The sequence below is a fragment of the Limanda limanda genome, chromosome 15 (assembly GCF_963576545.1).
Source record: "Limanda limanda chromosome 15, fLimLim1.1, whole genome shotgun sequence".
NCBI classification, from domain to species: domain Eukaryota; kingdom Metazoa; phylum Chordata; class Actinopteri; order Pleuronectiformes; family Pleuronectidae; genus Limanda; species Limanda limanda.
The window spans coordinates 15,092,892-15,116,430 of record NC_083650.1 but is presented as its reverse complement, the minus strand read 5'-3'; the positions used below and the strand labels follow the sequence as shown (position 1 = coordinate 15,116,430).

The 23,539-nt window shown below is 43.2% G+C and overlaps 3 protein-coding genes across 4 annotated transcripts in view; 1 reads left to right on the top strand and 2 right to left on the bottom strand.

Moving 5' to 3' along the window:
- Nucleotides 1–909: 909 nt before the first annotated feature.
- mrps6 (mitochondrial ribosomal protein S6) lies at nt 910–2,818 on the bottom strand. Its single transcript, XM_061087397.1, has 2 exons — nt 2,326–2,818; nt 910–1,031 (listed from the first exon to the last, which is right to left on the bottom strand). The coding sequence occupies exon 1, from the start codon at nt 2,662–2,664 to the stop codon at nt 2,332–2,334; it is 333 nt and encodes a 110-aa protein (XP_060943380.1). The 5' UTR covers nt 2,665–2,818; the 3' UTR covers nt 910–1,031; nt 2,326–2,331.
- Nucleotides 2,819–4,071: 1,253 nt separating this feature from the next.
- Nucleotides 4,072–11,403, top strand: nolc1 (nucleolar and coiled-body phosphoprotein 1). The gene is made up of 13 exons (XM_061087235.1): nt 4,072–4,193; nt 4,488–4,543; nt 6,062–6,237; nt 6,320–6,420; nt 6,527–6,674; nt 6,787–6,911; nt 7,061–7,166; nt 7,556–7,693; nt 7,771–7,860; nt 7,957–9,921; nt 10,016–10,134; nt 10,231–10,314; nt 10,405–11,403. The coding sequence occupies exons 1-13, from the start codon at nt 4,083–4,085 to the stop codon at nt 10,561–10,563; spliced, it is 3,378 nt and encodes a 1,125-aa protein (XP_060943218.1). The 5' UTR covers nt 4,072–4,082; the 3' UTR covers nt 10,564–11,403.
- A 3,638-nt stretch (nt 11,404–15,041) lies between these two features.
- micu1 (mitochondrial calcium uptake 1) overlaps nt 15,042–23,539 on the bottom strand; it is a 34,357-nt gene continuing 25,859 nt past the window's right edge. For both annotated transcript variants that reach the window (XM_061086976.1, XM_061086977.1), the window contains 4 exons: nt 22,473–22,610; nt 19,824–19,932; nt 16,258–16,347; nt 15,042–16,049 (listed from right to left, as the gene is read on the bottom strand). In XM_061086976.1, the coding sequence (XP_060942959.1) occupies nt 15,889–16,049; nt 16,258–16,347; nt 19,824–19,932; nt 22,473–22,610 (498 nt within the window). In that variant the 3' untranslated portion in view covers nt 15,042–15,888. The remainder of the gene's footprint in view (nt 16,050–16,257; nt 16,348–19,823; nt 19,933–22,472; nt 22,611–23,539) is intronic.

The window sequence follows — 23,539 nt, the reverse complement described above, 5'->3', positions numbered from 1 at the left end:
GCACAGTAGAACAGGAATCAATGTCAAATTACCATTGAGTATCACATAATCTCTGTACGACAATTAACAATATATAGAGATATTGTCACCAAAAAAAAACACTGGGCATCTCGATGGGTTAATAGTAAGATATACAGTCTACCTCCTAGGATGTTTTTCTTAATTTATGGACCACATGAACGTGGTCCTGCGAACAATACATTACACAATTCAATGAAAATAATAATAATAATGATAAATAAATAACTGAAAATTCTATTAAGTAACAATTAAGTATTAAAGGTGCACAGAGCTTCGTGTTTCTTCACTGAACACTGGGATTTTTACTTTGCATAACAATGGTGGCTGTTTGTCTTATTGTTCCTTATATCAGCTTTTCTCAGTATCTAAAAAAAATAATAAATATCGTATAAAAGATATGAAGATTAATTGCTAATTTCTACAGATTAGACAAAATAACTCTTTAAATGGTCTGGAATTGTATGATATGGACATTATTGTATGTTTTGACCATAGATGGTATAGAAATAACGATATACATACAGTCTCTGCATGATATGTGGACAAGCACAAGTAAACAACATCAATGCCATTTCAGCCAAGGAGGACCTTGAATAACACCGTTAACCCTGACCTCTTATAACAGGGATTTTTACTGTGATCAGGTGAGTGCAACTGACCCGCATTTGGCAGCATCATGGCCTTTTCTTACAGAACTTTGTCAGATAACAGTGATCAATGCTTTATGGTATCAGGCAGGTGAGTTTTCTATCTTAAGTTTGACAAACAGCACACATTCAATTTGTTCCAGAAATAAACCACAGCCAAGACTGAAAGTGTTACCTTTCCCATGACTGAACATCACAACGTCTAAACTGTTTTCACAAGAAGTCATGAAAAACTCATAAGTACAAGTGAAAAAAAAAAGTTATTTATTATAACACAACGTCCAAATGCTGGTAATCAATTGTGGAAAAGATAAAAGATGGAAGCATCACACAGTGTGTCTTCTGGAGACGAGCAGTGAAAACCTGAAAAACAAAGGGAACAACCGTCACATGGGGTCTCAGGATACAGCAGAGTCAGCACAGTATGAGCTCAATAAACAGAAGGTCAAGGATGCAAACTACATTGACACATTTCATGAAGTCAGAGCTGACAAGAACGATACTAATATCCACGTGTTTGTGACAAAAATGTGCACTGATCATGCCATTTAAAAACTGAAAAATAAACTTGTCACTGCTCTCTGGTGGACAAACTCTACAATGTGTCAATGTCAATTCAAAATGTGTGACAAACGCCAACATATTGGTCTGTCTCCATCACATGCACAACTAAAACATACAAATTGTCACTAACCAAATGTGTATTTCCAACACTGGTGGTGCAGCAAGTCTAAACTATGTAAACGCTTGTATTTTTAGACAATTATTCACCTGTGTTAACCACAAGGAGGCCAGCACCTTTAAATCGTACACTGTTACATATGTTATTGACCTTTAAGGGCTACTTATATAAGTAATACAGAATGTGTTATACAAGCACTGCACTTATTGCTCCCTATAGGTTCCTCTGAGCAGTGACCCGATTTACACCCTTCATACCTTTTAGGTTCAAGCTGACTTTGACATAACAGGGCAGTGTTTGTATTTATTATAATCTAACTGCCAGTCTAATTCAACCAATATCAATATAGATCCATACTTTTGAAGGGGTGTTATTAAGCTTAACTCTTAACTTTGAAGAGTAATTTACTTGTCATTTTACAACACTGGAATAGGTTTTATAGTTTTGGGACATCACTTCTGGTAACAGCATTTTTAATCAACAGCTTAATCGATACTACTCAACAATTTGGCTTAGACTTATCCACAAACTTTTAGTTGATAAAAAACGCAGTTAATACAGCTGTTCATTTACAGCCTCAGTTTTGAGGGAGACCTCTGCTGCCTAATATCTTCCATTATGGATCCATAAAGCTTCCCAAAAATATGATATTGCATAAAAACAGTGCTTGTAGGGTTTAAGGGCCTTGTTATGAATTTCTTCTCATTAACCTGAGGTGTATCAGTCATGAACTGGTTAGTCGACTGACAGGAAATATAAAATATATCTATGGACAGAAAAATCGGGAAATTACACAGCAGCAGAAATGCAATGACACTTGTTGATCTTATTGGTTTCCAACAATCCTGAGGATTTGGAGACGTGTGCACACATGTGGATGAGAGCATCACTCCTGCTCATACACCGGCTGAGGGGTTCATTCATCAGATGCATGGTGCTGCTGCACTTCATCCACACCCGTCCCTCCTTCCTTACATTCAGTCACTGTTGGGGGCCACAGCAGCTGCTGCCTGGAGCCTGGTCGTCCTTCTTCAGCATGGTGGGCCTCACCACGTCCACATCCCGCTGCAGGTGATTCAGGACGCCCGGGAGGACGTCGGGGGCCGCGTAGAAGTCGAGCAGAAAGTAAGATCCCCGGCTGTGCCTCTCGTTGTGCTTGGTGATCTTGTAGGGCAGCAGTCTCTCTCCCAGGTTCTCCAGGCTCCTCACCACCGCGCCCCGCTCCATCAGACTCTCCACGGTCCGCCGCAGAGCCGCCGCCGTCTCCGGCCGCTGCATCGCCTTCAGGATCAGGGCGAGCTCGTAGCGAGGCATGGCTCCGGAGGAGAAGTCCCTCAAATCACAAGTGTTTAACTCTGCCGGCTCTGGAGATCTGTCATCGCCTTGTTATTGCTCTCAGAAGACGACCATGTTGCGACATGAGGGACGACGAAGGTCTTTGGTGATGACGTATAAACCATGCGCCGCACGTCAGCAACTCGCGACCACAACACCGGCTCTCCTCTGCTTCTTCTCTGGTGGAAGTGACCTAAGCCTGCTGTCGCACCACCGCCTCCTGCTGGTGTGAAGAAGGAAGGGGAAGCCATTCTTATATTTTAGATCCTGTGTCTCTTCCCTAGTTCATTAGAAGATGAAGTATGCTCCCTGATGTTTCTCCTCACACATTTTCTGATGTAATATTTTCCTTTTTTGCTTTTTAATCCTGATATTATTTCCCTGCTTTATTCATTATATTTGTTAGACCCAATCTTTGCATCCCTTCACTGGTTGCCAGTTAAATCCCTGCACAGATTTTGACTCTGCTGCCCATCAGATTAGGTATTTAGTTTAAGAAGGCATAGAGGTAATGATGTAGCGAGTCCAATTTATCTTTAGCCTCAGCCTTACTTCTATTTATAAGTTACCATGCATTTTGTGAAGCATACCTAACTTATTTAGATTGAATAAACTATACTACTGTGGTTTCTGGTCTTTTGGGGTTGTAACCTCAATATACAAAATACACTTATTACATTTCAGACTCTCATATATATCATTCTACAAGTTCTTAATATATAAATAAAACCAATTGTAAAAAATTTAAGAAACAGTGTCTGTCTTGTGTTGCTGTGTTGTGTTGTTGTGAACAGTAGCACACTAAACCATTCACACTGATGTGTTTAACTCCAACACTGTTAATTGATCAGAGCCATGAATCCTGTATCTATATTCAGAAAGACATACACAGGTAGATGTTACCTTACTTGTTATATTTATTTACAAAATTAAACATATATACATCATTAAAATATTTTGGACAAAACATTATCTTCACATCCCTCTCTTCTTTGTACAATGATTGTCTGCTGGTTCGAGAGTTTGTCTTTCTTTTAGAGTAGTGATTTAATAAACCGACACGTGTAAAACTTCATTTGTTCCCATTAAAGTAGAGGTCTCACTCTGACTCGTTTTCCTGAAGCCACTGCACAGAGATAAAGTCCACTGCAGAGCTTACCATTACAAACCGTAACATTCTTATCGATCGAGGTTCGTGTTTATTCTTGATCATTTACATTTAATTTCCTTATCGGTCGACTGTCTGTTAAATGAACACATTCACACCTCTACAGAAACTGTGCGATGTCCCTCAGGGGAGTGAACCCTCTCAAGTCTGGAGGAGTGTGTCCACGTCATCATTATGCACCGGCGCTGCGCCCACTTCCTTCCTTCCTTCCAGAAGGAGCGTGGTAAAGATGGCGGAGAAGAGTTCTGTGCCGAGTGATCTCTACAAGTGCGTTTATTCATTTCTGCGAGAGAACAAGTTCGCCAAGGCGGCGCAGCAGTTCCTGAAGCAGACTCAAGTGGTAAGCGGCCCTCGGTGTGCGGCTCGCAGACGCGTGCGCAGGCCGGCTCCTCCGCAGTGGCGAGGAGGAGAAGTAGTCCGGGCATGTCGCACATGGAGGCTGCAGACACAGACCGAGCCTCCACGTGGGGGTCTCACCTGCACATGGGGGCTCTCACCTGCACGTTGTTGTCTATCATCGGCTGATCAATGTTCCAGATGATCAATAATGGAGATCGATGTGTTCTGCTCGGCAGGAAAGACACACGGTACAAAGTGTCCTAGTTAAATTCTTCACGTGTTTCTCTCTCCGCAGACCCCACAAGACGAAAATGAAGAAAACCTCCTCAACATCTACGACTTCTGGGTGAAGTGAGTGGATGTTTTTCCCCTTTCGACGTTTTTTCTTTGTTTTCTTGAGGTTCTTCAAACGATATTAACGATCATCCCAAAATGACAAGACTATTGCAACCAGAACATGTCCAAGGAAACACACACACGCCATTTTGCCAAACCGATTTCAAATGACAAAAAATTTGATTTGTGAAAATGGGCTCATCAAATAATATTTGATAGATTGATTACTCCAGAATACGTACATTTGAACCACTTTTGAATTTCCAGCAAAGTTGTAATAGTTTTTTAGCATATTTAGGCCCTCAAAAAGCCAATTAATATGCCTGAAAAATAATTATAAATTCAATAGGGCCTTCTCGGGCCCTTACTAGATACAATAATCCATAAGTCCAACTACAGGGATATTTGCCAATGTTGCAGAAGCAAAGAGGCAAGGCAAAAAATAGACCTCAGTAAAGTAGTGTGTAACATTTTGTCGATGGGTAGGGAAATATACAAATATGAATGGAATAGAAAAGACTTGTACAGTGTAAACAATAAATACAGTGTTAGGATAAGTAAGATAAGATGGACCACATCTGGAGGGGGAGGTCTTTAGTATAGGTAGACTATGAACATGTTTTTCCATCTTTGTGTTCTGCCTTAAATTTCTGATCCACTGGCTGGTTGTCGGAGGGGTCACATTTTTCCTTTTTAAGCAAGATTTGGCATCGGGCTAACGAAGAGGAGAATGCAATGACCCAAACCAAAAATACCATGAGTTGAAGAAGGTGTTTTGCAAGACCACAGCTGAGGATAGACCGTCACTGGATCTGTTTACACTTGTCACAAATAGCACTTAGATTTGGAGATGCTTGTGCGGGTTTAGCTTGTGGTAGTGTTGGCCACGATGCACTTTGAACTGAATTAAGTAATCGTTTGAGCATTTAGATGAGTGAACCCTGGACAGAGTGATGTCCCATTCGTCTGATAGTCATGATGTAATGACATGTTGACACAGAGGAATGACAGCTTCCCAATGCTTAAGTTTAGAGTTTACATATAGTTGCAATGTCGATTTAACCAGGAAATAGGACCACGCTAGTATCAGAAGACACTGAATCCACAAACATTAAAATGTGTAATTGAGTCTTGGGCTAAGTGCGTTTACATTTATGAAAAGAAATATATCCCTTCATCTGATTACAATATATTTTAATATTTAATTTAACATGGACAAAAGTTTAAAAACTAGCAGTTTGACTGACTTAATATATATTACAATGCTGTATTTTCACCATTAAAACAAGTCAGACCTTTACCACAGCTACTGTCCCAGGTCCTATGTGTTAATAGCAGGTCATGTACAAAACTAAAGTACAACTATAAGTATTTTACACTTGACAAGTGAATACAATACCAGGACTTTACTTTCCTTGTATGGATGTATTGATTGCTATCATTGTTGTGTCGCCTGGCTCAGGTTAAACCAATTAAAAAAATTAAATTGCAGTTTTATCTAGGTGAAACTAAGTCTTTGATTTCCCTTCCTAGGTCTCCTGAATCCAAGAAAAGAAAAGCGCCTCCTACCAAGGCTGAAGCTGGCAACGGTCCATCGGCCAAGAAAGCAAAGCCGAGTACAGAGGCCTCCAGCAGCGAAGAGTCGAGCAGCGAGGATGAAGCAGCTGCTGCCAAACCTAAGGCAGCCGCTGCAAAACCAGCCGCTGCAGGTAATATAAAGGCTGGTTGATTCTATGTGAACTGTGCCATTTAGAAATCTTCTGATCAGATTCCATTTTGTGTTTGTTTCAGCTGCTAAGGTGATCCCTGCTAAAGCAGCAGCAGCTACTAAAGCTGCATCCAGCAGCAGTGAAGACTCCAGTGACTCTGAGGAGGAGAAGGCTCCTGTAAAGGTTGGAGGAAACCTCTATATTAAAGATGCAATCTACATCCTGCTGTTGCAGCAATATTTAACCTATTGAGGTCGATGCTTGTTTTAAATAATGTTTGTGCTTGTAGGCTCCTGTGAAGCAGGTTGCTGCTGCTCCTGTAAAGAAGGTTGCTGCTGCTGCTACTGCTGCAGGTAGCACAAGGAAGAAAGACAGCAGCTCAAGCAGTGAAGAGTCAGACTCTGAGGAGGAGCAGCCGGCTAAAGCCCCTGCACCAAGTGAGTTTATTGCCACTGCCATTAATTCTCTGCAATGCAACTTTAATTGGAGCCCAAATAAAGCTGATGAAAATGTTTGATCTAATTTGCCTCATTTAACTCTGAAAAATAGAACCCAAGCCGGGTGCAGCCACAACATCCAAACCTGCTGCTCCTGCTAAAGTTGCAGGTCAGAAAAAACCGGAGAGCAGCAGTGAAGAAAGTTCCTCAGATTCTGAAGACGAGAAACCGGCTAAGGTATCCCAAAGAATCTGGTCATATCTTAATATTATTTCATTGTGTTGATTGTCTTTTTCCAGACACGGTGCTCTAACAAATACTAGTTGATGTTGTTGGTTTTGGTGGACACAGCAGACTTTAACTGCTTACGTCATGTGTCCTGATAGGCTCCAGTCAAACCCATCCCAGTAAAAGCTGCTGCTGCAGCGGAATCAAGCAGTGAAGACTCTTCATCTGAGGACGAGGCTCCTCCCAGTAAAAAACCCAAAGCAGGTGTGTTTTCATTTACCTGTTTAGTTATTAAGGCACAATCTAACAATGGCTTACTAGTAAAGATCTGTGACAATGTATTTATTATGTAGGTTAGTGCCATATTTGTTCTTTTCTTGAAAATGGTCCAGGCATCCTTTCTTTCTTTTGTTTATTTTGTTTAGCTGTTCAGTCCCAAAATGAGATGGATAATTAAGCCCCCACCCCCCCACAAATACAGCCCATTCCTCCCAAGCTTGTTTTGTTCCTGAAGTGCCTTTGCTGTCCACCATGTGTCTTGAGACAAATTTCATGAACTTATCACCTTGTCCAAACTGAAATAAGTGATAATATTAGTGTTCTGAGGCCCTGTCTTATGTCATGGTGCTGATGGACTTCCTCTGCCCTTTTAGGAGCGTACAGTGCCGTACCACCACCTGCAACAGTCCAGAAAGCCCCGGCCACGCCAGCAGCCAGCAAGGCCAAGGAGAGCGACTCCTCAGACAGCAGTGATGACAGCAGTGACGAGGAAGAAAAGAAGAAAGTGGCTGGTAAGAGGAGACCTCTTTCTACAGCATGAACTGTCAGTGTTTTTAATTCGTGTCTAACCGCAACGCCATCCTCACAGCGAAACCTGCCGCTGTAAAGAGCCCTGCGGTCAAACCTGCTGCAGCCAAACCTGCTGCAAAGAAGCAGGAATCCAGCTCTGAGAGCTCAGGTAATGATTGGGATTTGAGATGGTCGCTTTTTACTTCTCACTGACCTAATGACGATGCGCAATAAACATTTTCATTCATGCCAATGGTCTTTCTAGATTCAAGCTCGGATGAAGAGGCAAAGAAGACTCCAGCCAAAGCAGCCCCAGCCAAGGCGGCCCCAGCCAAAGCGGCCCCAGCCAAGGCTGCAGCTGCTAAGAAGCAGGATTCAGACTCTGACTCATCAAGTTCAGAGGATGAAGAGGAGGCAAAAAAACCTGCAGCAAAAGTGACCCCGGCTAAGGCTACTGCAGCCAAAGCTACACCGGCCAAGGCTACTCCGGCTAAGGCTACACCTGCTAAAGACTCCTCCTCAGAAGATTCCAGTTCAGAGGAGGAGGAGACAGCTGCCAAGAAGCCCACAGCTACACCGGCTAAAGCTACACCGGCCAAGGCTACACCTGCTAAAGAATCCTCCTCAGAAGAGTCCAGTTCAGACGAGGAGGAGACGGCAGCAAAGAAGCCCACAGCTACACCGGCTAAAGCTACACCGGCCAAGGCTACACCGGCCAAGGCTACACCTGCTAAAGAATCCTCCTCAGAAGAGTCCAGTTCAGACGAGGAGGAGACGGCAGCAAAGAAGCCCACAGCTACACCGGCTAAAGCTACACCGGCCAAGGCTACACCGGCTAAAGCTACACCGGCCAAGGCTACACCTGCTAAAGAATCCTCCTCAGAAGAGTCCAGTTCAGACGAGGAGGAGACGGCAGCAAAGAAGCCCACAGCTACACCGGCCAAGGCTACACCGGCTAAAGCTACACCGGCCAAGGCTACACCTGCTAAAGAATCCTCCTCAGAAGAGTCCAGTTCAGACGAGGAGGACACGGCAGCGAAGAAGCCCACAGCTACACCGGCTAAAGCTACACCGGCTAAAGCTACACCGGCTAAAGCTACACCGGCTAAAGCTACACCGGCCAAGGCTACACCTGCTAAAGAATCCTCCTCAGAAGAGTCCAGTTCAGACGAGGAGGAGACGGCAGCAAAGAAGCCCACAGCTACACCGGCCAAGGCTACACCGGCCAAGGCTACACCGGCTAAAGCTACACCGGCCAAGGCTACACCTGCTAAAGAATCCTCCTCAGAAGAGTCCAGCTCAGACGAGGAGGAGACGGCAGCAAAGAAGCCCACAGCTACACCGGCTAAAGCTACACCGGCCAAGGCTACACCGGCTAAAGCTACACCGGCCAAGGCTACACCTGCTAAAGAATCCTCCTCAGAAGAGTCCAGTTCAGACGAGGACGACACGGCAGCGAAGAAGCCCACAGCTACACCGGCTAAAGCTACACCAGCCAAGGTTACACCGGCCAAAGCTACACCGGCTAAGGCTACTCCTGCTAAAGAATCCTCCTCAGAAGAGTCCAGTTCGGACGAGGAAGAACCAGCAAAAACCAAGCCAGTAGCGGTAACTAAACCTGCTACCCCAACGGCAAAGCCTGCCACTCCTGCAGCAAAGCCTGCAGCAGAGAGTAGCTCAGACTCTGACAGCTCAGACTCTGAGAATGAGGCCTCAAAACCTGCAGTCAAGAAGCCAGCTCCAGCTAAAGCAGTGGCTAAGAAACCTGCCGCTGCTGCAAAGGCCACCGCAGACTCCAGTGATGACAGCTCCAGTGATGAGGAGGAACCCAAGAAGGCGGCACCACCGACACCCAAACCTGCAGCCACAAAGGCAGCAGCTGCTCCACCAAAGAAGACTGAGGAGAGCAGCTCAGACAGCTCTGACTCTGAGGCAGAGACCAAGTCCACCCCTGCTAAACCTGTAGTCACAAACGGTAAGGCGGCAACACCCAAGACCCCAACAAAGACACCAACAAAGCCAGAAGAGTCTTCATCCAGTGAAAGCAGCTCCGAGGAGGAGGAAGAGGCCAGTAAAGGTACTACAGTAAAGAAACCTGTGACGCCCGCCGCAACGCCAAAGACAACTCCAGCAGCTAAACCTAAAGAGAGCAGCTCCTCAGAAAGTTCATCAGATGAGGAGGAAGCACCACAGAAAGCTGCCACAGCGCCCACCACCCCCACAACAAACGGTACGTCTCCGTTTCACTGGTCTTCTGTGTAATGTCATGCGTCTAGGCGTTTTGGAACTTTTGTAGTTTTTACTGGTTCCTCTGATTAATGCAGGTACCAATGGAAAGAGAAATAGAGATGAATCAGAAAGTGAAGACGAAGAGACGGCGGTCACACCAAAAAACAAAAAGGCATCAACCACACCTCAGACTTTCCCTAAAGCCAATAAGAAGGTAAGAGCTGAGCAGGATGGGCACTCTGTAAAACACATACAGCTGATGGTGACTGGATAAAAGTGATGGACTAAATTTGATAAATTTGTCTTTCAGTCTTCCAACGTACCTTTCCGTAGAATAATGGAGGAAAAAGTTGAAGTGGATCCCCGTCTTGCAGATAACTCCTTTGATGCAAAGGTGAGTTCAGTTATCTATCTCATCAGCATTTTGATTGGTTGCTGAGATCACCAAACAATTAACCATTACGCTCATTTGTCTTTATTCCAGTCTGGATCCAGAGGTGACTGGGGCGAAAAAGCGAACGATGTCCTCAGGTTCACTAAAGGCAAGTCATTCCGCCACGAAAAGACAAAGAAGAAGAGGGGAAGCTACCGCGGTGGAGCCATCTCCCAGACTGTCAACTCCATTAAGTTTGACAGTGATTGAGCACCTTCTCTTCCTGGTTCCTGATGCGATCAAGACTTTGGACTGCCTGCTCCCTTCCCCTGTATCAAGTCCCTCTGTCCTCAGCAGATCAGCGATGGAGGAATGTGAACCTGTAGAGCCGAGCTGGCACTTCAATTCAGTTTGCTGCTCTAAGATTGTAATTGAGACAGTTAGTTTGGTCTGAGGCAGCAGGAGACGTGTGGACCCAGCTGTGCTGCAGACTGTACTGGTTGACATCTACGTGACATTACACTTATAGCCACTAGGTGGCTGCAGGCCCCCTCCCCTGTTAATGGTAAAAAGCCAATGTGAGTGTTTGGCCCTTCTTTTGTTTTGATTTTGTTAACCTGTATTATTCTCAAATAACAAATGTCCTGTCACTTTGTTTCTTTCTGTGTCGGAATTGCAGCCTGCCATCCCAGCAGGTTCTTCATCCTGTGATATTGATTTTTAATGGATCAAATGGTTGTTCCTTTTTCGTGTTGCTACATTTAAATGGGGCGAGGGTGTATTCTTGGGTTTTTTCTCTTAACATTGCATGAAATCATTTAGCGAGTAAAAATGAGTTTTATACTGTATTTATTACGTTTTATTCCAATTGGACCATTAGGACCTCAGACGTTTCTTTCATGCTGTTTTCAAGCCATTTTGCTTTGAGGAGGTTTCTTGTGATGTTAGGATGCCCCTGTCTACCCCTCATTCTGTTCATCAGTGGTATGGATTTAATGGATTGTTACAAACTTAACAGAGCCATAATTGTTTCAATGATTTTCATTTACTCTATGAACTTGTTTTTTTTATTACCTGTTGTAGCTGTGATTAAAGACCTAACAGATTAAATGTTGGTGTGACTGGAATCATTCCATTTATCCGGTGAGCGTATATTCAGTTGGAACAGAAAATAACCTTGAATACCTCACCACTAGGTGGCAATGCAGCACGTGAAGTGTCACTGCCTTGGTGTCGTGGGGCAGTTTAGAAGGATACAAACCTGAAGGTAACTGCACAAATAGTCTTCAACATGAAACAGGTTTTAAAAGTGTTGGCCAAACAAAACAGGAAAATGTTACATTGTTACAAAAAAGTCTGCTTGAGATATAAAGCAATAGAAATCTTATAAACTTACAGTTAAAAAAATCCCCCCCCTTAACTTTGTGTTGAGATACACATACCAGGTTTATCTGCTGTCAAACAAAAATGTTTTGCCATTTCAATGCGACGTAAGTTGTTGCTGACGTTTCTCTTCTGCAGTGTCTCCTTGCTCTTCTTAAACCAGCTGTGTTTTGTGGCAGGTGGTGAAGAGTTGGAGGTCGGTTGTGAGGGGTCTCAACAAAGTGGGATGTCCGAGGTGTCCGTATATGAAATTGTTTCTTTAGGAAGTGAAGTTGTACTTTATCAGTTCAAAAAGTATCAATTTGATACAAAATGCTACAAATCCAAATGTTGAACTTGAACATCAAGAGTTCTCTGTTCACTTCAATCACTTGATTGACACACATAAGTTTATACTTCTATCTCAGTGAGGACACTCATTGGGACAACGTGTTCCCGAACCCCTTACCTTTACCATCCAAACCAAATGCCTGAGTTCCAACCCTAAAACCAAGTCTTAGCCCCCAAACAGTCCATTAAAAGGTGGGTCAGAAAGGGAGGAGTGGCCAAAATGTGCTCACTCACTAGGTTGTAGGCTCTACAGTGGTCCTCACAAAGATATCTGTACAAGAGCGCGCGCACACACACACCCTTCCATTCCAGTTTATTCAGAATGAATTAATCTATATATATTTATCTATAATCTATAAGTGGGAGAATTGTTTGTTAGCGGGACCAATGGCGGACCAAGTAACGTTCAGAGCAGTTTAAATTAAGGGGGTTGAGCCGAAATATTTTTTTCACTTTGTCTAACATTTGAGAAGAGGAGTTTTTTTCTCATTTTTGTGAATTTCTTAAGAATTAATGCAGATATTTATTCACAAAAGGCCGATCTTATTAAGAGTCTGATATTTATGAGTGTGTGTACTTGGTGCAGCTTGATTGAATTGAAGGGGCCTGTTGGGCCATGGCGGAGGTTCTCTCTACTGAGTGCTTCAAATTTGTCATCAGCTTAACGCTTCACTCAAATGTAAACTCAGTTCATTTCACTGCTCTGAAGATGACACTCCGCTGGTTCTCACCGAAACCTGCCGACCAGGTTTGCTTTAGAGACCCTGGATTGTATATTTTCTTAAACAACAAAAGACATAACGGATTGAAATGACTTGAACAAAATAAAGGTGTTTCTTCACAGTGACAGCAATGCAAGCTCCATGCCTGGTAAAGCAAACTAAACGTCCCCTGAAACTCCCTCTCAACAGGCCCGGGTGAACACCATTTACTATCAATGTACATACATAAGTTAATTATTCTAGTACAAGCTCACCATACATGACAGACTGCACATGACACATGGTTCAATGAAGCATACACTCTGCATTCGGTATGAGGGGAATCTGTAATACCTATGCACACCTTATAAAACAGCATGTGCACTGTTCACAACAGTTACACACTGAGGATATGTTGTGTATGTTTCTAAGCTTACACATAAAGATGTGCTGACTTAGGGGGGGTGACTGGGGGTCTGCAGTCACGCTAAATATAGTTTCCCTCCCAGGTCTGAGAACACTTAACCAAGGAGCGTTGCTGCAGAGGAGTCCGACAGAGCGTGCAGCTCGGGGTGTAGAGCTGCTGAGAGGGGGGGGAGGGGGTAGAGAGACTCTAGAGCTGTTACTGGGCAATTTTACACTGCTCACATTTGGAGACTGTGCTGCTTGGTGTCATGTCTACAAAGATACACTGGGCCACGTGAGCCTTCATTTAGCTTTTGAATGCAGAGTTACCAAGCAACTATGTGGTGTTTTCAGTGCTGCTTTTCTGATTGAATGCTCAAACTGATAATTAAAAATCCAAGAAAGCAATTTCTTTGAAAGTTGGTGGAACGGTGGGACAAGAAAGAAACCATTACATGTTGCTATGGATATCGACAAAGGTGGGGGATACAGGAATTTTATTTTCAATCACTTTCTTTAACATTGTTTGACATTTTCACTGATTTCGCTGGAAATAATTACTCTTGACAATTAAAATTCAGTCACATTTAGTGGACTGATTGGAAGTACAAGCTCAAAGTGCCATCCTAGTTCATAAAAGTTTATTGGATAGCTCAATCACTGATGCAGTAAATTACTATTTATTCGAGGTTATCTTTTCTTATAAATCAGCATTAGAAATATTACAAAGATTCCATTCTGATTCTGTCTGCACGCCGGCTGCTTTTCTGTTTCCCAGGCTTATTAAATATGTAACAAAATCATTTGGGTGTTGGGCTGACACCAACTCCAGCTGACGGCATCCCTCAACATGTTCTGTCATAGTATTGATCAGTTGATTAACAATTAAACAGATCAATGGTCCATGAGAGGCCCTTGCATCTCTAGTTAGTACTACACACCTGTGAATGGGTAAAGCTGGGTAATGGAATTAACTTGTTGCAAACAACCATATCTAAACAACTCTACATCTCCACATCAGGTGATTCTGAATCTGCATGAATGATATTAGGTTTAAACAATGTTCCACCTTGTTTTGCTCTTCAGCTAATGAATCGTTTAAAACCAGATGGATTACTTAAAAAGTGAATTTTCACAAAACTGAAGTAGTTTTCCTTGCTCAGGAAAAGTACTCATGCAAGTATTGCAGTTGTTACGACAGTGAGGATAAAGGATGCTTTTATGTTAAGTGTGACCGTGGAGCCAGGTTTACATTGAGATGTAGAAGGAACATGGGTGAAGAACAGCGATGAATCTCCTCAACCTAATCTCCTGTTGAGCAGTCCTGAGTACCACTTCCTGTATGTCAGTTGCAATGTGAGCAAGCAAGAGAGGGAGCAGCTTGTTTCAGGCCACTGCAGCACAGTGTGTGTGTGTGTGTGTGTGTGTGTGTGTGTGTGTGTGTGTGTGTGTGTGTGTGTGTGTGTGTGTGTGTGTGTGTGTGTGTGTGTGTGTGTGTGTGTGTGTGTGTGTGTGTGTGTGTGTGTGTGTGTGTGTGTGTGTGTGTGTGTGTGTGTGTGTGTGTGTGTGTGTGTGTGTGTGTGTGTGTGTGTGTGAGGGGCTGCAGGACAATCTTTTAATGGGCAGCAGAGGCTGAGGCCTGCCCATCCTGTCCATTTCAATTAAACAAAACTGCTGACTACTCTTGCACACTAACGCACATTCCTCTTTTACTGGTACGCACTCAAACCCATTGTACACAACCAGCAGTGCATTTTTGACTTAAAAATGTCTCAAGCCATTTCATTACATTACAAATGACTTCATGGTGTCCCAGTTTTGCTAATCCTCCACTCTCCTCTCCACACAGAGGGGGAAATGAGAACGGGGCAGAACAATCCAACTTTGAAGTGAAGCCGAGCAGTCGTTTAGAAATAAAGCTTAATCCGCTTTACTTTATTTAAACATCTTTAATAGAGCATTTCTTTAAACATCCATCTTATAAAGTGTTTAGGTGAGAAACAATAATTTGAAGAATACCCACTTTGAACAGGACATTGTAAAACAGAGACAAGCATCTTTGATCATTCATGGGACAAAAAGTAAAGCTGCAGTTGGAGCTATCAAGCTGATTGAAGAGGTGCTAACCAGATTACAGACTTCTGCTCTGCGTCCCACCAAAGAAATAATTAAGAGTCTGTTGTCAGAGTAGAACAGACGTACTGCATCGTTTAAACAGCTGAAGGTCAAATAAGATTGATTCCACTCCTTCCCTTCCCTTTTGCAGTAACACAAGTTTAATATGGATATCAAAGTGCTGTTATTAGCGTCACACAGAAAATTGTGAATATAACTTCTAGAATATGGCAAAAATACACATACAAAGTTTGTGTGTATATTTTATATGCAGATATTTATTCACAAAAGGCCGATCTTATTAAGAGTCTGATATTTATGAGTGTGTGTACTTGGTGCAGCTTGATTGAATTGAAGGGGCCTGTTGGGCCATGGCGGAGGTTCTCTCTACTGAGTGCTTCAAATTTGTCATCAGATTTGTCATCAGCTTAACGCTTCACTCAAAATATACAAATACCCATGATGCCTTGGACAGGCACACCAGAGAGGCCTCTCAGGACACACGGATCTGTGTCAGCATGCTTCAGTCACTGTATTGATGGCATGCGCTAATGATTAATGATGCCCCCAGAGCGGCCGTCCTATGAGTTTATTGCAATAATTGTTTTTTGTTGTTATTCTCAAGACCTGTGGAAGAAGAATGAGTTTGATGCTTTTCTTCCTATGTCTTGGGTATGGCGAAGTCCCAGGCAGTGTCCTGGGCACACTTGCACATGGCCCGCACCAGCCGAGTGAAGCCCATGTCCTTGGGTTTCTCCAGCCCACGCATCAGCCGCTGCTTCATAATGGCTATGAACTCCTTATTACTGAGCTCTCCGTTCCCTGAGGAGGACAGACGGGTCGGGGAGCAGAAGGAGAAAAGGAAAGTGATGGACACACGGGGTGAGATGAGGAAATTATAGAGGTAGAGCAGGTTCCAAGGGGAGATGACTTCCATTTATTGACGATTTCCATCTGTCAGTGGGGAGGTTATTTTCTTCCCATAAATATTTGCAGTGAGAGCGATATGATGAAGCTGTCAGCTACTTACCATCACAGTCGAACAGAGCGAACACCACGTCGCACACATGGTCCGACAGCTCCACCTTGGCCACGGTGCGGGCCACCTGCTTCATGGTAACTAGGAGACACAGGAAGACAAACAGAGTAACTCTTTTGCACTAATAAAATTCTGATTCGGCAATGTCGTCTGAAAAAAAAAACACCATACATGTCACACAAAGACAAAGTATGTGCTTTTACTGGGGATATATCTACATGTCGACAAAGTTAGAAGCTCATCCATGCTTTGGTCAGCTGGTGTCGGCCACTTGAGTGAGACATGGGCTGTGTCCGAAATCACTCAAACCCATGTTCACATACTGCATAGTGAGTTCACCATTTTGTAATGGTGCCTTAATATTTTTTTATACCCTTTATTGTGCCTTCATTGTTTCCCACCATGCATCGTGAAAAGTAGTATACAACCAATGGTCACTAGCCGAGTAATATATACCAGTTCTGTGGGAAACAAGTTTATTTCTATATTTTAAGATTGTCATTCAACATGTTTTTAACCCAAAAGTAATACTAAGTGTAAAATAAACATTTAAAATTTAATGTGTTAATTTTCAATGGCCAACGTTGCTTTTCTTTTCCCGATGAGCTCACCATATAGTCCTCAATGGAGTAGTCACTATATAGTGAAGTAGGGCGTTGTGAGCGAGTGGGTGATTTCAGACACAGCCCATAGAGAGGTGATCCTGCAGTGGGAAAGCCTGACTTTGTGCTAACAGGACAGTACTGGTAACTCTCTTCTACGTTACAAAAGGTATCCGAAAAGTTGGTAAATCAAGCAGAGGATACGCAATATTGGGAACCGTGCCTCTAACTTAATCACTCAGTCAGTCAGTCAGTGACAGTCATCAGCGTTTATAGGACTGGGCCGGATTGGGATTAGGACAAAGGTTTGGAAATTATATTCGCTTTTGGATAATGTTAGCTGGGCAGCACATTTCTGTAATAGGTAAAAACAATCAATAACCATTTATAACCCAAAGTCAGTGCTGCTTATATTAACTACATCAGCCTCAGGTCATATTCAAACACAAAAAGGAGGCAAAAAAGCTCTGAACAGAGGAATACGACCCGAGACGGACTCTATTGCCATCCAGCCAAAAATTATGGCGGGTGTGAGGATGAGTACAGTGTAAGAAAGTGTGAAGGAAGAGAAGAAATGAGCAGAAACAACACCATTAGAACCACAAACAAATGATTAAAAGATGAAGAACTCCTTAATCTCAACCAGAATTATTGATCATCAGGGAAACAAATCTGACAAAAGCTTCCTGCAAATGGTGAGATTAAATATTTGAAGAAGAGCCGAATCAGTCCAGCAAGAATCTCATTAGTGGGCTTCTTCGCTACATTTAAGAAAGACTATGCGCAGTTCCAGATAACACACACACACAAATGAGGCACTGTGCTCAATTAGTGGGAAATCATTGGATTTGGGCAAAAAATTACAGAGAGAACAGAAAACGATATAAAGAGATGAGAGAAATGCAAAACCTCCTTTAGTCTTTCGGCGAAGAAATTGGGTTTCAGTGCATGGACAATGGGGACGATGGAGATAAATTACAGACGCATGCCTGGCAGCTCTCCACGAACCGCACAGAAGCATAATGTTGTCTGTATCTCTCCACAACACCCTCACAAATAATGACAAACACGCATGTACAGCTTGTTAGTGTGTAGACATGCAGCCTAAACAGCCTCCTAGAAACAAGCACCTCAGGGTTGACCTGTACTAGCTGCTTAGTCTGTAAATCAGAACTAATGGACATACTGATATGGAGACATATCGAAGGACTGAATCACTACAGTGAATGAAGGAAACATACACTCTTCAAACGATTGACATATATTAAAGGCTACAGGTCTTCACTGCTTGCACTGCACTTGCCTTTAATTGACTTCATTATTAGGATCTGAAAGACCAATTAGTTCAGCTAAAATGAATGTGCTGAGGAAGATAGGAAATATGACTTAATAAATAAAGAGTGGTGTGACACTTATATATTTAGTTTTCTCTTTCATAATCATCACAAATCCATTTTCTGCCACTTATCTGGGGTTGGTTGGGGTGACACAGGTCAAACAGTGTATAACAAGTAATCCAAGCGTTGCTCTCTAAAGTGATGTTTTCAACCTCTTTTTGGGGGATCACAGGGCGATCACTGGCCAGACGAGATATGTAATCGCTACAGTGTGTTCTGGGTATACCCCGGGGTAATTTACCAGTTGGAAAAGCCTCAAGGCCTCCAATGGGACGTTCCCAGAAGGCGTCCCAAGCAGAGGCCCAAACCATCTAAACGGAATCCTGTGAAGCAAAGGTGCAGCGGCTCTACTCCAAATGTCTCCCATATCTCTAAAGCTCTAACCGACTACTTTGAAGAGGAACATTCAGCCGCCCGTATCCACAATCTCATTATTTCAGTCACTACCCAAAGCTCATGACCATGAGGTGAGGGTCAGATGTTTATCTGCTAGTTCGTTGAAAAACTTTGCCTTCTTAACTCATCTCCCTCGTGAAGACAACGGTCTGGTTCCATAGCTACTTCTCCAAACGCTGCGCTGTTGTCAATCTTCCAATCTATGAACAGTTTCACTCCTTCACTTGGGGCAGGCACTATGAAATAAAACAGCAAGTAGGGGTGGAAATCTCCAGGCAACTCACGAATCGATTCAGATACAGAGGGATGTGATTCGATTACAAAACAAGTATTATGCCTCGATGCATCCAAGAATTTAATTTCTATACATTATTAATTCTGTATCCCTGTGTGACTAGAGGTTTGCATCTTCGCTAGCCTCATGACTTGTGCTTTAAAAAGTAGCTTCTTCTGCCCCTCTCTGTTGCTCAAAGAAAATTGAAAACCACATGTATGTAGTTATTAATTGATGGTGTTGGATCATGAATCCCGGTCACTTCAACCCTGATGTCCTGGCTGTGATCGACTCATGTTGTGTGTAGCAGATAAACTATGTGTCTCATCAATTTGAGTAGCTATGATGGGTCAAACCTGGTCTCAACCCTCCTCTCTCTCTCCCTCAGTCATGATGTTGGAATGTGTCAGTGAGCATCAGTAAACCTGCACAGTCATGTGAGAAGTGATCTGTCATGTTTGCATGTTTGTGATGCGTCATTTTTTTTTCACCTGAGGCACTGAGACCCCATCTCACCCTGCCTCTGATAGGCTGGGCCTGATATTCTTACTGCAACCCTAACCAATCATCACACTGGTGACACCAACCGACAGAAGCAATGAGTACTATCCAATCCGAAACAGGCAAACTTTTAGTGACAAAAATATGGTGTTTGTGGTCCTTAAGCATATAAACGGACGGATAGATTGATGGAGAAACAGATGACGAATGGCTGAGCAATAACTGGGAGCCTAGCCAGGGCAAAGGGAGATGTGGGAGACGGATATGGTCGGATGTAGTGTTAACTGCTCTGAGAGACAGAGTCTGAAAATGATAACAGTTAAGTATAAAGGGGAATAATTATGAGAAAAAGAAGAATGTCAGCACAAAAGGGCAAATGCGGTGTACCTTTATCTATGGAGGCTCCGGCCATGTGGTAGAAACTCAGAGCTGTGTCCACGTCATTCACGTTCTTTAAGAAGGTAAAGAAATTCTCCACCTCCTCAAATGTGATGCCCTGAAAAAGTGGGGAAAATATGAATACAAATAGAGCCAGGACCAAATCATTGATGCACTTTTACCAGAGCTGGGACATTCCTGTGATAAATGGGCCTACTATTGCCATGACAAGAGCTGCGACTGCACAATGCAACTTTTTGGAGCAGCTCAGCAGTGTAATAAAAATTACAAGAGGAAGTGGGCAGAGGAAATCGTCACACATGAATGAACAGTGAGCCGCCGAAAAACAGGGGAACAGACGGTCTTAGACACATATGCACAAATACACATAGACACACGGCTGCCACGCTGCTGATGAGCTCATTTGCAAAGTAAAGTAAGCAGCTGGTCTTAGGCAATAAATAACACTTTTCTCCTTTACGTTGCAGGTTATGCCAAGGCTGAGAGACAGATAGTGGGATGGAAAAAAAGAAAGAGCTTAAACAGAGAAGGAGGAGAAAAGGGAAGGGGGGGAGAGAGAGAGAGAGAGAGAGAGAGAGAGAGAGAGAGCGAGAGCGAGAGCGAGAGCGAGAGCGAGAGCGAGAGAGAGAGAGAGAGAGAGAGAGAGAGAGAGAGAGAGAGAGAGAGAGAGAGTTTGCAGCAGTTTAATTCCTTGGAGAGGGACAACTCCAGCCTCATCTTTTTCTCATGCCTCGGAGGATCGGCAGCGTCCCGGCTCTCTGTTTCCTTTTCTCTGCTAATCACTGCATTTAACCACCACACTTGCCTTATCATTGCTCAGTCTGACAGGTGCTTTGCAGTACACCAACAAGCTACTGCGTGATTCTTCTTACTTAAAAAAATACAACAGCTAAATGTTTTTGCTACAGCACCTCTGAGGTTACAATATGCATGGGTGTAAGTGCAGTCAATTGACTGATAGGGCTCATTACAGTCTAGCAGAACCAGCATGAACCCAAAGTTCATGCTCAGCAATGAGAGAAAGGTATAGGCATATATTTAAGTTGGCTTCAAGCTCTCTACATTTTTCTCCGGTTTGGTCCCAGTGCAGCCATTGTTCTGCTTTAGGTGACTGTGCTCGCTGAAGATAGGCAGGGTTAAAGGGACTCTTACCTTTGTTGCATTTTTACACTTTTTTTGGATAAGGTTAAATTGGTATTAATAAGGTAATGACACTCTAAAATGCAAGACAGACCCACCAGGAGTAAAAACAAACAATTATTTCACTCTCATAATATTTAGTGAAAACTTCAACCAATAAAATTCTTCGGACCGAAGGACCTTATTGGCCGACAGACCTGTCTGTTTTCTGCATGGACATGCAGGTTTTCCGTCTGCTTCTTGTGGCGCATTCGGGCCCGCGTCATCAAGGCATGTGAATGTAAATGTATATAACTTACCGAATCCATTGCTTTGGTAAACAAAAACTCACGTGCGTGCGCGGAGGCATTGGGTGGTAGGTCTGCTTGTAAATAAAGTTTCTTCAAAAAAACACCGCGGATGGGAACGAGGGGGTGGGGCATTGGAGGAAGGCGGGATGATTTGAATGTGCTGTAATTCTCAAATGCAACAAAGGTAAGAGTCCCTTTAAGAAAAGATTAAACTATTTAGTCAGAGAATTATAATGCTGACACTGATACACACACAACTAAGCTGAGTAAGGAGAACTTGACTAACTGAAGAGCAAACGGGAAAGAGCCTGAAGCTACAGCCATACTACTAAGCTTTTGTTTGAAAAAGCATCAACTCTGCTACAGATACGCCTTGTGTCCACACTACGGAGTTTGTGAGCCGAGAAGTTAGAAGTTTGGAAAGGCTGCTGGAAAACTCCAGGGCAGCATTTTTGTCTGGACAGGCAGAAACCAAAATGTTTTATCAAATGACAAAACAACACACATTAGCCTCAGCTACAATTGCAGAATATAACCTGGATAATTACAAGCATTGCTGAGTCGTAGGTTGTCTGTACTAACAGCAGTTGTGCAGTTAAATCCCCGCTATTAATTTTCGCCATTGTTGCTTCTGTTTGTAGCCTAGCTCCCTCTGCAACTAACAACCAAATACTTCATACCTGCACAGGCACATGCATGCTCACTGTGCGTAGGTGGTCATGTAATATGCGTTTTCAGGTGTGTTAATATGGACAGGGATTAAAACTGACATTTGTGTAGACAGAGGTCGTTTTACTTCTAAACGCAGTTTTCAAATGAAAATGTAACCGTGTTCATGTAGCCTGAGGCAGGGGAGACAGCGACAAAAAAGTTGAAGGAGAAGCTCAGAGATGAACCCCTGTCAAGCACTGACTGCTCCAGGTTTGCTCAACACAGGAACAATGGAAGGTGGTGGAGCGTGACTGTTGGTCAGATGGATGAGATCAGAATCTGAATGTGTTGTCCTCTCCCAGTAATGTATTACCTCTCATCTGTCTCTTTCCCACACTCACCATGTCCCAGCACAATCTCCTTTTTCCTCAGGCACACTTTGTCTGTCACACATCCCTGCATGTAGGCCAACACACCACCACATCGAGCACCATACAGTATATAACCACAGAATACCAATCACTTTGAGTTCCGTGCGAGCATGAGATTTATGTACCTGTGAGTCCTTAAACATCTTCTTCAATCCCTTCTGCATCAGCTTGAGTTTACGAGATTGGACGCCACTGTAGGTCAGCAACATACCTCCGAACTGTCTCTCTGAGATTTTGCCTTCCATCGGATCATTCCTCTCAAACTAGAGGAGGAGGGAGAGGGACAAAGATGAAGATTGAGTGCTATGCAGGAGGACAAACACATGAATAGGAGGAGAAGGGCACGGTGAGATGGAAACAGTAAATACTGGTGTCAGGCTTCAGGATGAAGTACGCGTGGAGCTTTCATTGGTGACATTAATTCTACATGTGATCTTTCTTTTTTACAATATTCCAGCAGTGAGCCTCGGCTGTGTCAGGTCAATCCATACAATTAATATCTGAGGGTGTTTGACAGCCACAAGGCTTCCTCTCTCCTGCTTCTTCTCTGACTGTGCCGACCTCTCAAAATGTTAATTTGTCCCTCTTGCAAGAGGCAGCTTATGACTAAGCCTGAATAACCTGATGTTTTAAGTGGTGACCTGTGTATCCATGCAGCTCTGGAGGATCCAACGATTGTGAGGGGAAGTTTCTGGTTATTATGACCTTTATGTTTTTACACATGATATATTTGGTAAAGATAACCTCTGCGTTTAGAATATATATCGTTTTCCAAATACAGATTGCGATTCCAGCTTAACTAGGGAATTCACCAACTGTTTACTGAAAACAAAAAACGGGTCAGAGAAGAAGAGAAAATACGGAAGAGATGGAGTTTGACACCTGCAGAAAAATTACATACAGCTGGTAAAATATGGCATGGGGCGAAGTGCAGCCTCAGCAATGAAAGAAAAATGTGCACACGCGTAAGCTGACCCACATTAAAACAGGGTCACCCTTATTTGTGGCACAATGGTCGCACCCGTGGAACATTGTGGTACCATCAACACTTGATGGATGGTGCTTTCTTTCTGGCAGATTTTTCGGCTCGTGTCCTATCCTTAGAGATTCAGATGATGCTGCCCATTATGGTTCTGTGTATCGTTTAGTCATGACCAACGCTAATTAAAAAGAAGAACCATATGCTCAACAA